This window comes from Amblyomma mixtum, chromosome 5, assembly GCF_055824585.1.
Source record: "Amblyomma mixtum isolate Tamu chromosome 5, ASM5582458v1, whole genome shotgun sequence".
In the NCBI taxonomy this organism is placed as follows: Eukaryota; Metazoa; Arthropoda; class Arachnida; order Ixodida; family Ixodidae; genus Amblyomma; species Amblyomma mixtum.
In genome coordinates this window covers 14,061,348-14,083,882 of record NC_143016.1, presented here as the reverse complement: position 1 = coordinate 14,083,882, position 22,535 = coordinate 14,061,348, and the positions used below count along the sequence as shown (strand labels likewise).

The 22,535-nt window shown below is 45.8% G+C and overlaps 1 protein-coding gene across 7 annotated transcripts in view; it reads left to right on the top strand.

Moving 5' to 3' along the window:
- Nucleotides 1-1,054: 1,054 nt before the first annotated feature.
- The window catches only part of LOC149341334 (uncharacterized), a 52,537-nt gene continuing 31,056 nt past the window's right edge, over nt 1,055-22,535 (top strand). For 4 of the 7 annotated variants that reach the window (XM_089543371.1, XM_089543370.1, XM_089543368.1 and 1 more), the window contains exons 1-9: nt 1,055-1,370; nt 4,375-4,454; nt 6,639-6,693; nt 10,750-10,859; nt 13,004-13,107; nt 14,661-14,754; nt 15,706-15,975; nt 16,671-17,075; nt 19,452-19,597. In XM_089543371.1, the coding sequence (XP_089399497.1) occupies nt 1,262-1,370; nt 4,375-4,454; nt 6,639-6,693; nt 10,750-10,859; nt 13,004-13,107; nt 14,661-14,754; nt 15,706-15,975; nt 16,671-17,075; nt 19,452-19,597 (1,373 nt within the window). In that variant the 5' untranslated portion in view covers nt 1,055-1,261. Of the gene's footprint in view, nt 1,371-4,374; nt 4,455-5,104; nt 5,390-6,638; nt 6,694-10,749; nt 10,860-13,003; nt 13,108-14,660; nt 14,755-15,705; nt 15,976-16,670; nt 17,076-19,451; nt 19,598-22,535 lie in introns of all 7 variants that reach the window. The other 3 variants (XM_089543369.1, XM_089543367.1, XM_089543372.1) reach the window with 3 other exon arrangements.

Here is a 22,535-nt window from a genome sequence, read left to right as displayed (position 1 = left end):
CTATTCATGGAGAAGACACAGAACTGCGTTGCGGAAATGGGATAAGTGTGCTGCCTGACTGAAGCCACGTGGGCAGTAGCGCCAGATCTGTGGTGTGCTAAAGGCCGTGAGTAGTCTACAACGCAAACATAATCGTTGGTATACCCAAAGAGTTGAAAACAATAGCGAATGAACCGCACTAAGTGAACCCAGCTGTTTACACGAAAAGTTAGATTGTGCTGCAAAGTGTTCGAGCATGGGTTGGTTGGCCTTAAATAAAATGGCATGGGCTTTGAAGTCAATGGACCCGCCGCGGTGGCTCAGTGGTAAGGCGCCCGTCAACAGAGCCGGAGTACCCGGGTTTGAACCCGACCGCGGCGGCCGCGTTTACGCAAGAGGTGCCCGTGTGCTGTGCGGTGTCGGTGCACGTTAAAGATCCCCAGGTGGTCGAAATTATTCCGGAGACCTTCTTCTTCTTCACCTCTTTATAATGGCACATACCCACGTGGGGGGATTGGTCAAGGTGTAGTGGTATACATAAGGAAATTTTCATAGGATTAAACGTGAATTTTGAAAAATGTATTCATGAAAACCTCCAGTACGGCACCTCTTTCTTTCTTCTTTCACTCCTACCTTCTTCCCTACCCTTACGGCGCGGTTCAGGTATCCGCCGAGATATGTGAGACAGATACTGCGCCATTTAATTCCTTTCCTCAAAAACCAATTTACCAATTTACGTTGAAGTAGACGCGCTCAAACCCTCAAGCATAGCTGCCCTCTTCATTCTTTTTTTAATTTTTCGGCCGAAATTTGACAACCTGTTCGTTCGTTAGGACGCCTCTAAATTCCTATCACTCAGTACTCGAGGAATATCGAGGAAACCGCAAGCTAAGTCTGATAAGTCTTATAAAAGGAACTGTAATTATAAAATCTGATCTGAACGATGGCAGACTTCTCGAATAAAAAAAAAAAGGTCTGTTGAGATCCCGATCGTGCGTAGGCGCGGCGAGTGCGCGCTTGAAAACTGCGCTCACGTTGGCGTGAGCCCGATACTCGACTGGCCACCTGCGCGGTCCTAATGAAAGCGTGTGTGTAAAACAAAATAAGCACAAGCGCATCGGTTGCGAGGTGGTGGCGGGGGTGCATGCCTTTGGTGAACGGTTGGTCCCAGAGGACCCACCGTGAAGAGTTCCTCGATGAATGGATCAGCAGCGATGAAGAGGACGACTGATCGGCCTCCCTAAGCGATCGCACGGGCCCCGACCGGCGCGGCGGCGGCACCATGAAGGAAATGGTGGGCGGCTGCTGCGTCTGCTCCGACGAGCGCGGCTGGGCCGAGAACCCACTGGTGTACTGCGACGGCCAGGGCTGCACCGTGGCCGTCCACCAAGGTAGAGACCCACTTCTGCCGAGCGGTCATTCTGTGCTTGGGCGCCCAGCGTGGCTGCACGTCGAGCGGTCGCCGACTGCGCGCTCCTCTCGCTTAGCTATGGCGGCAACCGTGCTGCGGCCCTCGAACTATTGTCGGGAACGTCCAGTTGCCGCCATAAACTCCGCGAAACTGCACGCGTCAGGTTCAGGCCTCGGGAGGAGTGCGGACCATCCGGTCACTTTTATTCCGCCAGTGCATCTGTGCCCCTGCGAGCAGACCTTCAGTCGAGAGCTGTGCGCGCTGTCTCGGGCACTCTGCGCGTTCTTCGCTTCTCGCATCGCGGGCTCAACGTATTCCTGACCACCGTATGTGGCCGCGTCACACTTTTCCCGCTTATTGGCACCCCTGGGTCTCGTTTCTTCTGTTACCATGCTCAGAATGAGTAGCGCTTGCCCTAGCCTTCGTGCTTGTCTCCTGTTTCATGGTAAGGGAAATTCCGTGCCGCGCGCTGCGTTCCAGACATCCGCTCGACGCGCGGGAGACGTGTGCAGCAGCGTGCCGTTCAGCTGCTCGTGTGATTGAACGGCTCCCGCTTCATGCATTTCGCTACTTTTGACACTTTTTATTGACTCGATATCTGGTAGACTCAGCTAACGTCGTCCGCGATGCCGGCTGCAAATTCTGCTAGCATTTTGTTGTAGAATAGAAGCGACCGCTTGTCTGTCTCAGGTTCTGCTTTCTTCACTGGGGCAACACAGCGCTGGCGCACTTCGATGTGATACGCGTCGCTGGCTGGCAGCGGCTTTGCGAGATCTGTGCGGGGTTCTGCAGCGGCCTCACGTTGTGCATTTTCCGAGCCCCCTGGTGTCTTGTATGCGGGATTTCGTTCTGCCGACGAAAGTCTGTGGGACGCAGTTTGATCTACCTTCACTCGCGCAATACTTGTTGAAAGTGTCCCAAGTCGGGAATTCGAAGTGCCCGGGAAGCAGTATCTGTGATGTCCCCTTCGAGCTCAAGTTACGAAATACGGCGAAGGAAATTTTGAATTTCATGAGCCCATGTAAGTGTTAGTTATTACAACACATTGCAATGAACGGAATCGATTTTATTGCCCATTAAAAAAAAAAAAATTGGGTCGCGTGCACATTTGTGGACACCCTTACAATGGCAACCTTACAACTTTGGCATTGTATCGAGCTTCACAGTTGAAAAAATCGATTCCTTTGAGTAGTTAGCTGCTACGCACTACAGTTTGAAGACTAGGGCTCACAGAGCCCAGAATCACATTTACTTCAAAATTCTTGAAAGCAGTCATTGCGCCCAACAAAGAAAGACTACCTCCCACTTCTTACATGGAGCTCTGGACTTTGAAGTGCAGCTGTTTTTCCTGCACAGTCGGAAAAAGTTCTTGGAGATGTCTTGGCCATTGGTTGAGTCCATCATATTTTGTAGAGTTGGCGGGCAATAGTGCAGAGTTATGTGCTTTACTCAGCGGAGTACTGCTCAGCTGCACTCCTTTAGCTGCACTCCTTTAGCTGCAGCGCTTTTTAATTGCAACGAAGCAGCGGGCTATGTATGACTGAAAGGCCATGGCATGTTTCAAGACCTTCTTGAAGTTGCCCTCTTTTGCCACATATGTACAGTCAGGCCGGAATGAAACGCGAACACGCATATGTCATACATTTCTGCTTTGCAACGAGATATTCCTTTACAACCTATTTTCGATTATGCATTTCAGTAGGCCCTTTACCCCAGACACATGAATCAGGCTAGTTGTACACTTCAGCTGAAAGTAGGCAGGTAAAATATTTTGTTTTCTTGACATGCTCTGTTCGCGTTTCATTCCGGCCTGACTGTACACAAGGATTTCCAAACAGCAAAAATGATGCAGTGGCCACTTCTTCGTGTTGGCTTTCAAAGGATGCAAGGAGATTAAAAAATCAAGATTTCCACACCCCCATGACGCAGGTGTAATCAAGCAGTGGCCTCCAGGCAGTCGTTTTCGACATGCTGTTTCTGACACTTGCTATACCTCTTACTTTGTACATGCTCCTGACATTTATAGTCGTCGATGCCATGTGAGCAAAAATTCGTCTGCTGATGATATGGTCGATTTTCTGATTGAGCGTAAGTGATGTTGAAGACCTATAACTCGCAAAACACGCGTTTCAAGTCGCTATTGCAGAATTTGTGGAAGTAATTTGTATAGGTTAACTGAGATTGTGGGCGTTCAGGCACGCTGGGAACATTTGTGCATACAATTTTTTCCTTCATCACACCAGTCTCGTCGCACTGATGCATTGCGAGTTTAAGTAATATCCAACGAAAATTTCATAGTTATATTAATTAGTGACAGTGATTATATATACTACTGAAAGGGTATGATGGCAATAAGTTTTTCGGAACTGCTCATGTGCAGGCCCGTAGAAGTGGAGGCATCTGTCATGATCAAATGTTTGTGTTGAAGCTTCTCATTCCTAAAGTGCAATGACCTTAGTGATCTACTTGAGATGTGTCTATGAATATCCATGGAGCGCCTCGATACACCAAAATACATTTTAGAAGCACCGAGAGTTGCAAGAAGTTTGCATGCACAAATGTGGACGCCACCACTGAAGGGGTTATTGCCTCCAGTCAGTGCACCATTCTACCTAAAATCTGCTGAGATGGCCATGAATGCAATCATTTACTTTTGGCCTTAGGTGGCCCTGTGTAGTGCCTGTGACAGTTGTATATTTGTTGTTGTATTGTTGTGACAGTTGTGACAGTTGTGCCTGGTGATGTGGCCCTGCTGGATGTAATTCTTTCCCAACGTTCTTTAAATCTTTGCACCTGTACAGTTTGGGCATTTAGTCTTTAGTGCAGCTATTTGGGGGTTACTGTATTTGCGTGTATTATTTGGGCTTTGGGTAGATTGTAGGTTATGCATTAATTTCAGTAGCTATCTTCTACTCAGCATAGCCTCCAGATGTCATTTGGGTCAGTTAACTGGTTTTACTCATGAGGCCTCCATCTCTTTGCAGCCTGCTATGGGATTGTCCAAGTACCCACTGGGCCTTGGTTCTGCCGGAAGTGCGAGTCACAGGAGAGATGCGCTCGTGTTGTGAGTAAAATTTTTTTGCTCATATTATCAAACCGTTGTTGAAATCGTCAGGAAGTGGCTACCTGTAGTCTCAAAAACCGCTCATCCAGATAGAAGAAAAGTGCACAGCACTGTAGAGACATGTAGGACTGCATAAGTAGTTCCATTTGGTGTGACTTCTTTGATATTGTTATTTCTCGTGTTTTGAGACTGTCCAGACGATGGGTTTGCATGTTTTGGGTAACTAAATGTTGTCATATTGCACTTGCATCTAGAGTGCAAAAGTTCACTGAATGAATGCTCAGAAGCAGCTGTTGCATGAAGGGCTAACCTTGCATCTCTGCTGGTGCCCAAAATGTTCAGAATGTGTGGTGAGTGACGAGCGTCGGGATGCATACAGAAAATGCCGCCAACATAGCCTGAATATATCGTGTAATTATCAGCAGTCCGCAATCAAGAGCCAATATATATCAAGCAATATATATAAGATATATATCAATATATATATATCAGTATATATCAATATATATACTAAGTCGTGCTACGAAAAGGGTTGAATCTGGGTGTGAACTGTGAGGGTGTTACCGTGAGGAGCAGTGTTCATGCCCCAACATTTTCCCTTCTCTGCTGCACGTGTGCATGCGAGGAACTGTCATGCCATCCTGTTCCAGCTGCTGTAGGTGACGCAGGGGCCTGCATTCCAAGTTGACCATTTCCTGCCTTTCGATCTGCCACCATTGCCTTCCTGCTTTGCCAGTACCGTTCAGTGAATTGGCTGCAAGACATCTTGCGCACTTTCCGCCACTCCCAAGCCTCGAGGCGGGTCAAGAATTCGCCTTTGTGTGGCGCAACACTTCCGCAAACGGACTGGTGTCAGGCTGGAAGGCAACTAGCACTGTTTTCCAATTGGTACCCAAGCTGTCTGTTGAATGCTTGACGGCCTATGGATGGACAAGGTGATTTGTTGTTGAGAACCAGTCTGCTTGTTGTGCTAGCACACTCCAGGTGTGCTTGTTGCATGCTGGTGGGCAGGAAGTGGTTAAACCAATGATTGACTTGGAATACAGGTTCAGAGCTAGCCTAGTCACAGGTTAGAGGTACTGGCGAATAGATGCAGTTGTGCACGTGTGCTCAGCAGGACAAATGACAGCTTGTGCACGTGCCACACAGTGTGTAGACAGTATCATTTCTATACACCTTGGGTGTCCATGTGTGTACCATAGCATCTTATTCTGTGTTCAAATGTAGTGACTTCTGTGTCACTAGTGCCATCTCGTGGTCATATACGAAGACACAGGGTGCTTTGTTGACGAATCTAGATATCAAGACTGAAAGAACTGACTGCTATTGTTTAATTCATTTTTGGCTGCAATTAAACTGCAGAAACACAGCTTCTTCAAATTTAAGGAAAGTCTGTTAGGCTGTAATTTGAAGGCTAGTGCCTTTTTTTTTACAATGCCTTCAGCATTTCTTGTCAGGAACTCAAAACACACCAGATGCCAGCAGTGCTAGATCCAGACCCTCACCATATGCTGTAACGAGAGCTTTATGGTCGCGCATGAGAAAAAGAAGGGTCGCCACTAGAGAGAAGCAAGACATGTGTCATAGTTTTAATGAAGAGCAGGGGCAATGTTTGTACATGAACTTTCTTTTTCATAAAAGCAAAAGGAAAGAAAAGAAAGATGCATCAGACAGAAGGCCAACTAACATGGTGCAGATGTGTTAAACAGCAGTGACTGTGAGCAAACATAGGGCCTTTGCTTATGTGCGCTTCCATTTGATTGAAGCATTCAGGGCCCTAATGGACAGTTTACGGTAATGCAGAGACTAAAACTGTGACCTGTCACAGTGGTAGAATTGTATGCTATTACACGTAGTGTATTATGAATTGAAGGTGCTTTTGCCTGAACTGCATGATCACCTCGCTACTCCTAGTCATGGGTTATATTGGATCAATCCTTCTATGGACCAGCTGCTCTTGTGCATTTATGATGTGAACTGCACAAGTACTAGATACTAAGCTGCAACTTTACTGTGAGACGAACCTAGGTGAGCTATACTATTCTGGATGAGCGAAGAGGATTTTGCAACGGCCATAGAGTGCTTGAAACCACATGTCCCTTTCTGTGCATGCATTGTGGTAGTTGTAAAGGCTTCGTGACAACTGGTAGCGTGTGCTGACATCTTGTCATGTGCCATCTGCAGCGGTGTGAGCTGTGTCCGTCGAGGGATGGGGCACTCAAGAGAACTGACAATGGAGGTGAGGGTTACTTACTCGGCTGCGGTTTCTGCTTACGTGGCTTTGAACTGACTGTGGGAACATATGTCACTTTAGGTCTGTTAGATTTGGTTGCACTTGCTGCACCAGTTCCGCAAAGTTCCACAGCTGTGCAACTTGGTATTGCCTGCTTCCCAGACCTATGGCCAGGTGTGGGCCTGGTTGTCTTGCTCTCCTTGGCAGCTAGCTCCATGCCGTCCACATCAATGGCCGCTGACATCGCTAACCGCGTGAAGAATTTCAAATATTAGATTTATTAAGAACCAGCCCCCCTGAAACAAAGTCTTTGCATATGCATGTAACTTACACATGATTATGATGATACACACACACACACATGATGATGTGCACGTTAAATAACCTGAGTTGGTCAAAATTTCCGGAGCCCTCCACTACGGCGTTTCTCATAGCCTTAGTCGCTTTGGGACGTTAAACCCTATAAACCAACCAACCTTACACATGATTTATGAATATGCACCGATATGTCGCCCATGGGGCTCTATTTCACTGTTCAGGTTTACAGTTCTGACACCACAAATAACTGCCGCCACTTCATCAAGAATGCCATCATATCTTCTCTGAGCTACATATTGGCGCCGCCATATTGCTGCACTACAGCTGCACTTACACTTTGTAGAGTGCAAGCTAGCCAGAACTTGGGATGCACTAGGCATGTGCTTTTACAAAATGAATGCAGTGCTGTAGCAGGTGCATGCTGCACTGACAAAGCTAATGCAGAAGTGCTGCATTACTTGGAACAGGTGCAGCTAGTGCAGCCAAATCGAACAGATTTTACTTTAGAGGTCTACTAGCTGTAGGCAACTACTGTTGGCAGAAATAGTTTGAGCTTGTCTGAAAAAAAAAAAAGAGAGAAATATGTGTAAAGGCCAGTTCACATGCAAGTGACTGAGCGATTGAGCGGCGCGTCGCAGTGAAAATTTCCAACTTGTTGAAACCTCGCCGCTCATCGCTCGCAGCGACGACTCAAAACAGGTTTTTCCGCTGCGGCAGCAGGATTCGCTAGCATTTTCGCTTGCATGTGAAACAGGCTTAAGGCCTGTGGTAGGCCTTTTGTGTAGTGTGCCATCGGTGCAAACGAAGAGGCTGACAGAAAACTAGTGAGGTTGTCCATACAGCAGTGAATGCACATTATCCAGCTTCCAGGAAGTAGCTGGCACACATGAACGAATCTTGTGCAGTTTGGTAATGCTCTTTTTTTTTTTTTTTGAGGATTTGGTTTGGTGACGAGAGGAGTCAGTATAGGAAGCTTGGATGTGTCGGTGACAGATCATCCTTAAAACTGTGCGAAAAAGACATGGACTCAGCGAAGAGATGTACACGTCCTTTCTTTTTGTCCGTCTCACGTCTCTTCTGTGTCTATCTCGCGTCTCTTCTCTGCGACCATGTCTTTTTTGCGCTTTTTTAAGAATGATGAATGGAGGCTGACAAAAGAAAAAACACGTACAGAGATGCTAAAAATTTGAGCATTGGGACCGGTTGCCACAAGGTCAAGCAGGCTTCAGACAAAGATTGTGGAAATTGCTGTGTATGGGCTTAAGTGCAGGCGCACTTCCGAAGCCTCTTCCTAGGTGGCTCTCCTAGGTGGCAGGTAGGCAACCTAGGTCACGTTACCTGCCCGCCAGACTGTGAGCAAACTGCACACCGTGGCATGTGGCAGTTCAATTAATGATTGGTCGTGAGAGGTTACTTGGGATGAGGCAACCTGAGTCTCACAAGCCCCACCGGTGGCTGCACCTACCATCGCAGGGCAGTGGTGCATCGCTTAACCTTTGCACCACTGCGCCAGGTGTGGTAAGAGGACTCCTAGGGATCTATAAATGTAAAGTAGAGAATGACCAATTCCGCCTATATAGGCATTAAACCATTATCTCTATCCGAACAACTTCCATTCTTGAGCAATGTATCCGAACGCCAAGTGAAAACTGAAGTACTAGTGCGCCTCTAATTTGCATTTAGCATAACTACACAAATTGACAGTCAATCTTTTTCTTTTTTGACACCTGGAGCTGTATGCATTCTGCCCGAACCAGGCAGTGGCTCTTCTGTCACTCCCTCCTTTATCCTTTCCCTTACGGCGCGGTTCAGGTGTCCACAGAGATATGTGAGACAGATACTGCGCCATTTCCTCCCCCCCCCCCCAAAAAAAACAATTATTAATGTGCTCGCTAATCGCAGCTCGGGCGAAGCCACCTTACACTCCGCAAATGCGTCCACTCTGCACATTGGTTGATCCCCCAATTTCAGGTGGCTGTTTTTTGAAAAACGTAGACTTATCCATGGCAATTTACAGTGCATTAACTGTCATCTAAATTTTTAATTGTGCTTGAACTAACTGGCACATTTTGTCATATCACTAAGAGCTGTCACTGTGGCATGTGGTTAGAAAGAGTTTTCCTCTTTCTCTAGGTTTTTTTTGAGTACTTTGATATTTCAACTTGCATTTTGAAATACAATGTATCACTAGTTACAAATATCTTTTCTGTCCATGAAATCAGTCCTCCGGATTTTCTTAACCTTTAGGGTTTGACACTTTGACGGGGATGAGAATATTTTTTTTTTATGATTTATGTTATGAACTAGAATTCCTCTGCTTCATTTTACAAAACAAAGGCTGTTCCCCTGTGTTAACATATTTGAGTGCTTAAGGTATGTCACCACCTTTTTCAAAAATTTTTTAAATTTTGACTATTAAATCTTTATTTCACATTTACCTTATAAAACACCGGTTTGTGTGATATTCAAAAGCAAAAAAAAAGTGAAAAAATCCATGCTGGCATTTATTATTCAGAAGAAATTGCCCAAACTTGGCTATTATGCAAACATTCATAACTAGCGAATGGAGAGCAGGAATTGTAAACTTTTTGGCACAGAGTTAGCCAACTAACCGTACTGTGCAACCAACTAGGATCTTTGCCATCCGATAATTGGGAAAAATGTTATAGCAAAAATGCCAAAGAAAACAAAAAAATGTGTCATTTTTGCCTGCATTCCTTGACATAAAACTTCATTATATCAAAACTCACCATTCGATTTTATTTATCCTAGTTCATTGCACAGGCTAATAACAAAGGAACGAGCATGCAAAGTTTCATTGAAAAATATTCATTCATTTTGAAGTTATCACTGTTTGCGCAACACGAAAATACAAGAAATAAAGTTTAGAGAAAAACAAGATTAAAGTTTTTCAATCCTTGTAGAAACGAGATCATCATGCCCTAGGAAGTTAAAATCCTCCAGGTTCATAGCTAGGGCCCTCCTTAGCTGACACGAGCTCTCTTTTGGCATTTGTTGCTGCCCGTCTTTTTTTGCGGAGACGTTTTGCCTCACCTGTTGATTGACGCTGGGCCTCCATCACACGGTACTGGTCACTGGTGCAACATGCTACGAGACTGTGGTGGCCAGATTCAATGCCTGCTTCCCTCAAAATATCTGCTGTACTTCTGCTGCCATCACTAAAGGACGAATCCGGTAGCATTCAAAGCGATAGCGCGAAGCGCCCGCAAAGCAAACAACTGAGACGCTTGTAGCGTCATGCATCCCGCTTGCGGAAATTTAAATCAATATTTAAAAAAAAGGAAGCCTTACAAATTGCCTTTGAATAATCTTTTACATATCAAACTAAAACAAAACAAAAAGTTTTCAATATACGCCATTGATTATCGCTGAGTTATCATTTTCTGTTACCAAACCACATCAGTTTCGGTTTCAGAACTGCCCACCACCTGTTCGAAAGTTGGCTATAACTTTTTAACAAAATAAGATACGAACATTATTCTTGCTGCAAAACATTTTTGAATGCTTGGGGGTTCCCAAAATATAAAAAAGAAAAAATGTCATTTTTACAAAAAAAAACGCTTTTTCAAATGTGTTGACATACCTTAAGCCTGGTAGGTTTTTTTTTCACTGATTAAGTGCATTTGTGCTCCCCAGCAAGTTCGGTTATTGTGGCTTGGACTCTAGTTTAGGAGGGAGAGAGAAGCTGTGCTGGAATGGTGGCGTTCTTGGCTCTCCTTGCAGGCTGGGCACACGTTGTTTGTGCCTTGTACATCCCAGAGGTGCGCTTTGGCAACGTGACCACCATGGAGCCCATTGTGTTGCAGCTGGTGCCGCAGGACCGCTTCAGTAAGGTGTGTGCCCATCCACCACCCTGTTTGACCAAAAATTCACTTTTTTATCTTGTGGTTTACCTTGCGGTTTTTACTGGGCCCGTGCGGTGTGCTGTTCCTGCTCGAATTCTGCGGCATGTTGTTCCAGATTCTTGCAGGTTAAACGTATGCACTCTTGATCGCATGTACGATGAAACGATGAAAAGCGGACTTATCCAACAGCGTAGCTCTGTCTTCTTTCGCGGCGAGAGAGAATGATGCAAACCCTGTGGCAGCCGCGTTATATATTGGTAGATCTGACGTCACGCAACACTAATGCGCCTTGTTGTGGCCACGTGAATCTACCTTTGCTGCTACAGCAGTGAGCTCATAGCTGCCGCTCCACGAAGCTTCATATTTGTGACACGCTTCCAGGCAAAACCCGGAACCTCATCCCAACAGCTACCACTGTTACAAGAGAATGGGGGACAGATTTCTTGCTGTTGGTTTGCTTGGGGAACCGTGTTACAAGTCAGTCTGTTTTGGCTCTGGATCTTGGAACTTCTTTAGTCCAGGTCCATGAGGGCAGGGACCAAGATGGGAAACAGCTTGAAAGACAGATTGAAGTGAGGAGACTGAACTGGACAGGGAATAGCGAGATGGCATTGAATGTAACTCCTGAGATGAGTGCCCTAACCCTTAACTGTTTCCTTACTATGAGTAAAGAGGCAATTTCACAGTGGTGTGCATAAAATTTCTTTTTTCATGGATTTAAAAATTTTTCTTTATTGCAGCACAGCGTAGTGTAGTTAGCAGGATTATCTTTTCAGTGATAGAAAAGAAAAACAGTATATCTTGCTTACGAAAGAAGAAAAAATATTTGATGGGCAAAATTTGAGTCATGCACAAAAACTCGCCAAAATATCAAACATATCTGGTTGCAAAATAGAAGAACAAGAAATCTAGAGTATGCCTTTTAGACGTTACTATGTCAGAAACAAGTATTCAAAGTTTTTCAGAATTCTTCATGCATGCGAAACTTTGCGGTCAGCAAAAAAAAAAATCAATTGCTCTTCTGCAGCATTTCATGCTACTTTGCAGTGCAGTGCCAGGGTGGGCCCCGGTCCGTCTTGCAGATAACTGTGTCTGCTGCACTGCATCATGCTACAATCATTCACAGCATGCCCAGTAACTTCAGGAAACCCCGAAAGCAGTGAATCTTCGTGGCCATGGCAGAAGCGAAAGTTATGGATACTGCTTGTACAGCTTTACTTGCTCAGAAGCAGCCATACTGCTCAGAATGTGGCGTTTTCCACCATTATTCCAATTGAATGATTTGAATATAGGTTTAAGGTGCTGGCAGGTATATGGAACAGGGGTACGGGATAAGGGATGCACAAAACAGTGGGAAGAGGACACGAACAGGAATATGGCGAGCACTGAGCAGCAACTGACTTCTGTTTCACATGTAGTATACAAGAGACAGGAAATTTGATGAAAAGAACTGTGCACAAGAAAGAAAAAAGCTAAACGATCGGCAGTGTGAGAGGCGGGAAAAAACACACGATGAGACTGCATGGGGCAAGACCGATGCATTTTCTGCCTTTCATCTCATCTTGTTCCTTCTGCTTTGTGCACTTTATTATGCCTCACCAAGTAGCCCAAACCATTGCCTTAGGAATTCAGAGCAAACTGGCATTGGTGACGAACAATCAGGCATTGAACCTGAATGCAAATCCTCTAGGCGGAGCTCTAGTCCTTGTCATCACCAGAAATGCTTTTATGTGACTGCTCTGTTTGAGTATGTAATTCGTAAATACCCCTCCTACTTTGTACGGCATGCAAAGCCCATGCACTTCTTTGTGTGAAGTGAAAGTCAGTTTGTTATGCAACTTTCTCAGACCTGTCTTCCCAGCTTCGGTGAAAATGTGGGGTTTCTTTTGCTGGAACTCCAAATTGTTATTGACTTATTGTATGTCTGAAATCCTCTGAATTCTGTTACGTGCACTGGCTTCTAGTGGGGTCTCCTTTATTGTGGTCTCTTTAATTATTGCAGCGTGTTGCAGAGCTGTCTGCGTAGTGTAACTCGGCTTGCTACACCAGACCGCTGTGGTCTCAGTATTCTCCATGAAGTGCTGTCTGGCCTGGTCAGCCTGTTGCAGGAAGGGTGGGTTCTCTCTTTGCAGAGTTGCTTCATCTGCGAACAGCAGCACCACGATAGCAGGGCATCCATCGGGGCCTGCATGCAGTGCAACAAGTCTGGGTGCAAGCAGTACTTCCACGTGACATGGTGCGTAGGCCTGCACTTGTGCCTATTGCTAAGGGGGGATGAGGGTCTTGAAAACTTGTTTTTTATTTTTCGACATAACTTGCTCAAACTTAGCACACAAGTGTATCATAGAATGCTGATTTCAAATATGCATTTAGATTTCAAATATCTCACCTGGAAGAAAATTTATCGCAAAATAACTTTCAAATTAGGTAATTTCTTACGGGTCTTTATAGTAATTTATCAGTTAAAGAATGATTTCTAAGAATAAGCAGACATTTGCAAAGGCCCACAGCACATCCTAAAGCTTTTTTTTCCTTTAAACATGATATATGAGCAGTTAGGCCAAGTGAGGGCTAATTACTGCCACGTCATTTTTTCTTTCAAACTTTGTTGTTTATTTATGATCAACAAAATTAGTTTGTAGAAATTTTGTTAGCTTTAGGATGTGCTTTGGGCCTTTGCAAATGTCTGCTTATTCTTCAAAAATGTTTATTTAACTAATAAATTACTAAAAAGGCCCGTAAGAAATGACCTAATTAGGATATTTTATTTTGCCATATATTTCCTTCCAGCTGAGATATTTGAAATCTAAATGCATATTCGAAATCAGCATTCAATGATACACCCAGGTGCTAAGTTTCAGAAAGATATGTTAACAAATAAAAAAAAAAAGTTTTCAAGACCCTCATCCCCCCAAGCGAGAGTTATCTGAGGACCTGCCAGTGATATCTGAGTGGCCGTGGCGTTTGGCTGCTGAACCCAGGGTTTGCGGATTAAATCCTGGCCAAGGCTACCACACTGCAGTGGGCACGAAATGCAAAGACTTGTGTGCCCTGCAGCGTCGGTGCATGCAAAAACCTCATTGGTTGAAATGAATCTAGAGCCTTGCATTATGGTGCCATTCGTAGCTCATGGGCAGCTTCGGGATGTTAAACCCCGTGCTTTATTATGCAAAAAATGGTTGGGAAACCTTTGAAGCATCTCGCTTAGAGACGAAATGTAAAAACACCCCTATTTTTAGGCCTTACCACATAAATGACACGTTACAATTGAACCTTGCATACTTGCTCTAGAAAAATTTGTTAAATCATGAATTTCATTAAGTCGAGATTTCTGCAGTCACAAAGTTAAATTGAGGTTCGTTAATCGAGGTTCAACTGTAAAGGCCATCAAGTGGTCAGTTTATTGACAGGAAACTGCTGGGGGCTGGGCAGAAGGTGCGGACAGCACAAGCACCGGCCAAAACGAAAGGCACGTGTAGCCTATGTCACGTGGCCTCAGAGTAGGATGCTCATGCGTTAAATTAATTTCACATCCTCCACTGCTGCCTTACATTCGCTTAAATTGTTGCTTTGGGGTTGTCAGTTCATCAGTTGCATTGTGCTTAGAGCCAGCTGTAAGTAGCGACAACAAGATGAAATTTCAATGTACACGCACGATTGGTGTGCATTTGTTGTGCCCTGCATGTTTCATGCTGCAGCTCGCGCTAGTTGGATTGGTGGCTGTGCCATCAGCAAGGAGTGCCAAGTGGTCCACCATTGTGACTGGGTGCAAATTTCTTGCCCATGCAGTGCGCAGGCAGCGGGACTGCTCTGTGAAGAAGCTGGCAACTACATGGACAATGTCAAGTACTGTGGATACTGTCCCTACCACTACCAGAAGCTGGTGGGTGCCCACACACGAATAGGGCAACCTTGCTGCTCTCATTGTGCATGCACACTCTTTTTTGCGGGGGCCATGGTGCCTGCAAACTTTGGTGGTACACTCATGGTTGCCTTGAGTTGGTTAGTTGAGCCATAATTAAGAGGCACACTATAAAGCCAAAATGAAGTTGTCCAGTGTTTCTGATGGTAGCATGGCTGCTTTCAATGGAAACAAGGGTTTTATAAGCTTGTCCTTAAGGTGCCTTTGGGTGCTTCGTGTGGTTTTTGCTGGCCAGTGCATGCGTAATGTCACTGAAATGCGTGCAGCTGTATGCAGGCTTTTTTTTTTTCATCACCCAGTGCAGTAGTTGCTGTCATCTGCTATAAGCTGGTTCCGCTGTTCAGTGAGTGTAAGGTTGGACATCACTTTCCTTGAACTGAGCTTCTGCACTAGCCACTGCATGAAATCATTGGGGCAATGCATAAACAGGGGCTCTGAAGCGTAAGGATCTACTGCAACAATGAAAATTTCCCCAGGAAACTTCTTTTCTTGGCCCTTGCTTCCAGACGTGTGATTGAAAGAGTGCGGGTGCATAGCTCCTTAAGCCAGCATCTACCTTTAGTTACTCAGGTGGATACACAAGTTCTGTTGCATAGAAATGAAAATAGCATGCTTTCCTTTGAGCAAACAGTTGGTTATGGCTTTGAGACTTTCATGGCTGATCACTGGTAAGCTCCTACTGCCAGGCGTTTGTGATGTATTGGTCAGGGCAGCAACTGGCGCGCTTTTGCTGAACACCAAAAAGAAAGGCCATACAGTGGGCATTCCTTGGGTCTTTCATTACCTGTTTTCAGAACCCTTAGCAGAGATAACATGTTTGGTAGTGTGTGCTCTTGTACGCTCTCCTCTGAGCCCTTCCTCCCCTGTTTGACTGACAGCATGGCCTCGGTGCTTTGTGTCATGTGTTGCCAGAAGCGGGACAGCAACATCAAGATCATCCCAGCCTTCAAGCCAATCCCAGCTGAGTGTGGTTCACATGAGAGCAGCCCCGAGCGCAAGCCTGCTCGAGCCCGTATCAAAGGGGGCTGCTCGGAGCGGCGTGGCCCTATTCGGCCGCCATGCAATGGCCAGGTGTCCTCGGATGGTGGTGCGAGCAGCGATGCCACAGAGCCACGCAATGGTGCCACATCCGGGGGGTCGTCGCCCTCGCCAAGCACTGGGACTCCCAGCACCCCACTGCCTGTGAGCTGCTCCTCTGGCGTAACTTAACTTGAAAGAGAAGCGGGACGCAGGAAATAATAGGCATACAAGAGTGCTAACTGGGAACAAAACTCTGTTGTGTTCTGTGCGCATGTGTGGGTGCAAGAAAATAAAAAGCAGAACTAAAGTGGATAGCTGGAATAGTTGGTTTGCATTCATAGCTAAAAAGGTAAAGATGAAGTGAAACCGAAACAGCACTGGTTCTTATACGCAACCAAATTTTACTAAGAAATTTTAACAAAAATGTATTGAACAAAAAAATCAAACATACTGGCTGCATGTCATCCAAAAGAGCTACTTCTTTTCTTGGCAACAGTTCGGACGGGCTGCTTACACTTCTGTGTCATTTTGGTCTCTTCTTCATCTTTGTCTTCTTGGCTCTTCTTTGACAATGAAAAGGCGTGCCAGAAAAAGAAATCTTTGGAATGGAAGGCATGTGCAGCCAGGAGTCCCCCAGATAGAGAGAATGAACACTACTACCCATTGTAGCATGTGCACATTGGCAGAAAGCAACAAGTTAAGCATGAACCCATTTGTTGACACTGTGCCTCACACTGACTGCCAAGCAGACGCGTAGTGCCCCGTGTCATCTCCGGGCGCACTATGTGTGGTGTGCTGAAGTCTGCATTTCTGGAGCAGAGTTGTCTGACCGAGTGCCATTGTGTCCACCTTGCCAGCAGCTGCCAGGCAAGTTCACAACGGCCAACTTCACCGAGGCAACAGTGGTGCAGACTGGGAGCCCCGTGTTTGGGGAGCGGCAGCGCAAGCGGGGTCGCCCGCTGGGCAGCACCAAGGAGGCCAAGGCCCAGCAGGCCGCACAGCAAGCCGCAGCCGCTCAGCAAGCCGCAGCTGCTCAACAGACTGTGGCTGTACAGCAGACCGCAGCCGCTCAGCAAACCACAACCACTCAGCAGGCTGCAGCTGTTCAGCAAAGCACGACCACTCAGCAAGCTGCAGCCGCTCAGCAACAGCAGCAGCCACAGCAGCAGCCACAGCAGCAACAGCAGCAAACACTGCAGCAGCAGCAACAACCCCCGCCCACACCTTTGCTGCAGGCAAAGACTGAGCCCCTGTCACCCCCTGTGAGACTACTACTCTCTTTTCCTGCATTTTCTGTTTTGCCATAGCCACAGGCATGACAGCTGTTTTGTTCCCAATGTGACCCACGTGGGAGTGCATTTTAAATGAGATTTTCGGGTATTGTTCTACTGTGCCTCTATGTACCACATTATCCATGAAGATATGCCATCTGTCCTTACTTTGATTGAAAGCCATTTCCTCCCTGCCTTAATTGAAATGCATTTGCACCTGGGTGCCTCAGTGCTGGCTGGCATTTTAGTGCTTATCATGAATTCACAGGTTTGAAACAAAATACGGTAGAACCCCGCTGTTACGTTCCTCACTGCTGCGTTTTCCCGGCTGTTACGTAGTTTTCCTCGGGTCCCGGCATAACTTACATAGGATCCAATGTATTGGGAACCCCGCTGTTACGTTGTAGCCGAGGAAATATTCCCGCATGATTCATCGCAACCGGGCACCCCGAACCCGCCCGGGCAATGTGCGTCAACCAGCCAACCGCCATTTTGATTTTTGGCGAGCCTTGACTAGGCTTGGCTACGGAGCTGGCTGCAAGAAGCTGCACGCTAGTTGGAGAGGCCGCCACTAGGTGGCCACTAGATGGCTATTCGCCTCGGGAACGTCGAACTTGTAAACCATGTTGTAAGCCACGATGCCGCGATCTTTGTCGTGCTTTGATGGCATCATAGCATCGGGCAAGTGGAAGGCGCTTCCCCTTGAGAAAGAGCTAGACGTACTAAACGCAGTCGACAGGCAGCCAGCGTGGCCTACGCGGAGCAGCGTGGAGAGCAGCCCACGACCATTTCAGTGCTTGACGCTGTGCACTACGTCGCTTCAGCATGGACTGCAGTGAGTGCGTTAATTGCACAGCACTGCTGCGCGCGGTGTGGCTTTCGCATGGAAGTGAAAACTGCCATGGAAGATGAAGAGTAGTAAGCAGCCTCTCGTGATCAAGAGCTAACTGAGGCTATGAATTGCACTTGGTGCCACGGGAATCGCATGCGGCGACTACGTCACCGTGGATGCTGCCATCATGACGTCGGAATGTCAAAGCATTGCCGAGATCATTGCGAACTCGGTTGTGAGTGAAGCCGCTGACTGCGATGACGATGACGACGAGCCGCACGATTCCTGGAAGTTGGCAGATCTGATTTTTGGAGAAGCCATCGCGGCTCTGGACCTCCTCCGCAGGTATGTGCGTCGCACCGCAAAACGACGCTGACAGCTATGCAGCCTTCCAGGCTATTGAGAAATGCGTTGTTCTTTCCAGCGAGCGAAAGAAACTGCAATCCACCATTCTCGATTTTGTAAAGTCGTAAGGTCACTTTGCGGAAATAAATTATTTCAAGTCAAAGCTGCACTGTTTTCGTTAATTTTTCATGCTTTCCTCACTGTTGCGTTTTCCCGGCTGTTACATTCTTTTTTCCCGGTCCGGTGAAAAACGTATGAACGGGGTTCTACTGTATTAGAGGTTTCGGTACATCTCAAGGGACTCTTCATGCTCAAAATTTAAACAGAGCTTTCCCCTGCAGTGTGCCTCTCAACCCAGGTATAGCTTTAGCATGGAAGGAAAAAACTCCCTGATGAAGCTCTTGTTAAACACGGTCGAGCTTCATCATATCTTTCCTTGAAACAGTCATAGCACTGGTTGTCTTAGTAAAGCAGCCAAACTTTTCCTGCCACTGCATATTTTGGAAAGAAGGTGTGAGAAAAGGTATTTGCATGATGACAAGGTTTGTCGACTGTTTTTTTGAAAATTATTTATTAACTTAGTGTTGCCGTGGGGAAGGTATTGGGGCATCCCAGAAATATTTTTAGTGAGCTAGCCGGTTTCTGGGAATTCGTCAGAGGTTGTTTGACAGGCATGCATAAACCACTGGTGCCGATTGCCGGCAAGGTGAGAGTGGAACGTTTAATTGAACGTGAATGAAGTAGATGCTGTGCGTTACTCATGACACACCTGGTTGCCTATTACCAAAGGGAGCCAGTGTAGCCGGCGGCGTCAGTGCCACTCATCAACAAAACAGGCATTCACGGCTGTGGATATTAACACTTTCAAAAGCACTTCTAAGCAACGTGGGCTGTGACATAATGGATTATTGCCATGTTTTGGATGGGGAGGATGCAATTTCAAATGCTGCATGGGCACGAAGCTTTGTCTTTCATGTTGGTCAGTCAGTCTGTATATGACTTTTGCATTTTACTCTCAGGATGGCATTGATCTGGGTTTGCTTTTTCTCGGGTGTGTGAAATCTTTTGGGTTAGGTCTTGAGATGCTCATAGGTCTACATCAGCACCTGCATATTTGGTGAATGCAATGCCCGGTTTCAGTTGCTCTGAACCTTGTCGCTCAGCAGGGAAGCTCTGTTCTTGCATTTCAGCCCTCATCGCTTGCCAGCAGCAGCAACCCGACACCCAGCTTCAGCAGCATCTACGAGAACCTGGTGGGCAGCAGCCGTCATGGTGAGAAGAGGCCCAAGGTCAAGCGACCCTCACCTGCCCAGGGTGGTGGCAGCAGCAGCAGCAGGTGTGCACATTCTCCCCCCCCCCCCATTTTCCCTTTGTGTTAGCTGCTGTGTCACTGCAGCTGCACTTGTTCTGGGGTCATCATGAAACTACTAGCAAGGAATTTGTGCCTGATACGCTAACATGTCTGTACTGAAACCTTGCATTGGGATTGCATTTTGTGGCCTGTTCTGGCTGATCCATTTGAAAATGGCTTTTGCCTAATTCATTTGCAACAAATTTTGTAGTCGTTTAGCAAAGCAGCTGAAATACTGAGGCTTACTCCAGTAGGAAAACAATATCCATGTGTTTGCAAAAAACTCTTTGGGCCTGGCATCTGTTGACAAATGAAAATTTTCTTTTTTTCTTTTGAGAAATTTATGGCTTCCCATGTTCTACTCGTAGGTGGTGGTAAATCTTCCTCCAGTCAACCTGGATATATGCAAGCTACGAGCCAGTCTCTGTAGTTAAAGAATTACACACACCACAGTTACCGTGAAAAATTAAGCATTGTTGCTTGCCATTTTTTAAAAAAGTGTAGCTACTTCAGTACCTTGGATTTTCACAGAGAAGCATCAGCCTTTTTTTTGGACTAATATATAGTAAACCTTTCTTCCTAACTTGATTTTGCATACATTGTAATATCAGAAAAGTGGAAAGTTCTTTATACCGTGCAAAAAAACTCTTTTAAGGAGTAGTACTATACATTGGTTTCTATATCAAAATAAATATATCAAAATCTGTTAACTTGAAAAAAAGAGCCATGTCCTTTAGTGTATGGGTTTCTGGTATTTTTTAGCACACTGCCAGGAAACCACACTTCTGTCCTGTACCATGTTTGAAGCATTTCAGAAAAGCTCACTGACACATGAGCGTACATTAAGTTTGCACTACTTCTTGTTTTCTGCCCATTTGTCAGTAATGCAGAAAACAGTGCACGTTAAAATAATCCAAGATGGTTGAAATTTCCGGAGCCCTTTACTACGGCGTCCCTCATAGCCTGAGTTGCTTTGGGAAGTTAAACCCCAGTAACCAAAAAAAATTTACATAATGCGGTCTATTTTCTTGGAGCATTGGGGCAGTCTTGCTTGGCATCATGTTTTACTAGTCGAATCTCGATATAACGAACATGGTTATTACGAATTCTTGGCTATATCGAATTCTTCCTTAATATTTTTAACAAACACGTCAAACACGTGCAATTTTTACTTTGTATATCGAACGCGGTTGACTACAAAAGAGATTATTGAACTCCCCAGCGCCAAGCAATGCTCTCTCTTATGGCAGGCAGCAGACTTTACCACACTACCCAAGTGGCGCAGCACGCTTTACCACCAAGTTTGGCGCTTCTATTTTGTACTAGGCTTCATATCTCGCACTAGCCAAAGGGCCTCAGAACATACAGCAGCGCAGAGCGTTGATAGCCAGGCGGTTGGCAAGCCTTCATGCCTTGCAGTACACTCCATCTCACACCTCTCAACAGCACCCCAAAAGCAGCACCATGGACGGTCATAGCCTTGCAGTAACCATGCTGGGCTCTTGTCGGCTGTCAGGGAGATGATGGAAACTGTGATAGCTTTTGCTTTGAAGGGGCATTTTCCACGCGAAATCACTATAATGTCGGGAAGCCACCCTCACCAGTGCGTGGCCTGCTTCCTGTGGATGCTGATGATGCTGTGCGGGGAAGCCAACTGAACTGGCGCTCGGTTTATTGCGGATTCCTGAATCACCGCAACCACCTTCGAAACATCGTCAAAACTTTGGAAAGGGTTCTCTGTCTGTCTAGTAAGGATTGTCTTAGTCGCCATCCCTTCACTGATTAAATTGCGCTGCTTTTGCGTGCGTTTTGGGCAAAATTTTATACATTCGAAGCTCTATTTATTATTTATTTATGTATTTGACAGCACTGTGAGCCCAGCTGGTTTCCAGGCTTATACAGGAGTGGGTTGTACAGTTTCATCCAAGCAGACAGTGCTTGGTGATGCAACATAAAATGCACAGTCACAATAACAATTGACAGTAAATTAAATTCGTAGTACGAATCTAAGGGGGTCGCATAAAAAATTCGTATCATACGAAATTTCATATTATCAAAGACAAACAAAATTCATAAGTAGAAGTATGAGAAATGCATTCACGCGAATCTGTTTACAGCTGACAGGATTTATTTACGGCCGCTCAAAAAACAGCTCACTACTCGTGGTGTATACCGTGTGATTGGCGATTGCAACGTCGGTGATATGCGTGCCATGCACCACACTCACTGCTCCCTGTGTATAAAGCGCAAATAGCGATCGCAGCGTCAACGATGTACGGGCAGTGCTTAGTGCTCAAGGGTGCGGTCGTAGCTCAGGAATTCATATTGTTTGTAGCGGCAAGGGATAGTGTTCAGAACATCAGAAATTCTGGACATTGTGCGCAACGCACTCTGGCCGGGGAATTTGCGAATTCGTATCAACCGTGTTCGCATCATCAAGATTCTACTTATTTTGAATTTTGGCCGTATTGAACTATTTTACGGTTTTTACCTGTTCGCTATGATGAGGTTCGACTGTACTGCTTATGCATTTTGTTGGCAGCAAGGAAAAAGGAAAAAGACTGCATCAAGTGCAACTAGTGACATTGCACAGGCTGCTTGCAATGTCTGAACTCATCTTGCATAGGGAATGTCTTGCTCTCATTTATTTATTCATTTCAGCTGAACCAGTTGCCAAACATACCTATACCACAGAGTGCAATTTTCATGCGTGGTTTTAGTCCAGATGAGCAACTGATTAATTTTGACTGATGCTTTCAGTCTGGAGTGACTAGGGTACCCTGCTTGATTTGATTGTGGAGCAAGAATGTATGCAAGGGAAAGGATAGGAGAGGGGGGGAGCTATTTTCTAGGACGGCATGTTAGTGCCTCAACTAGCTTGAGCAGCTTGAAGTCAGTTGTGGCCAGTTTTCGGTGACGAGTG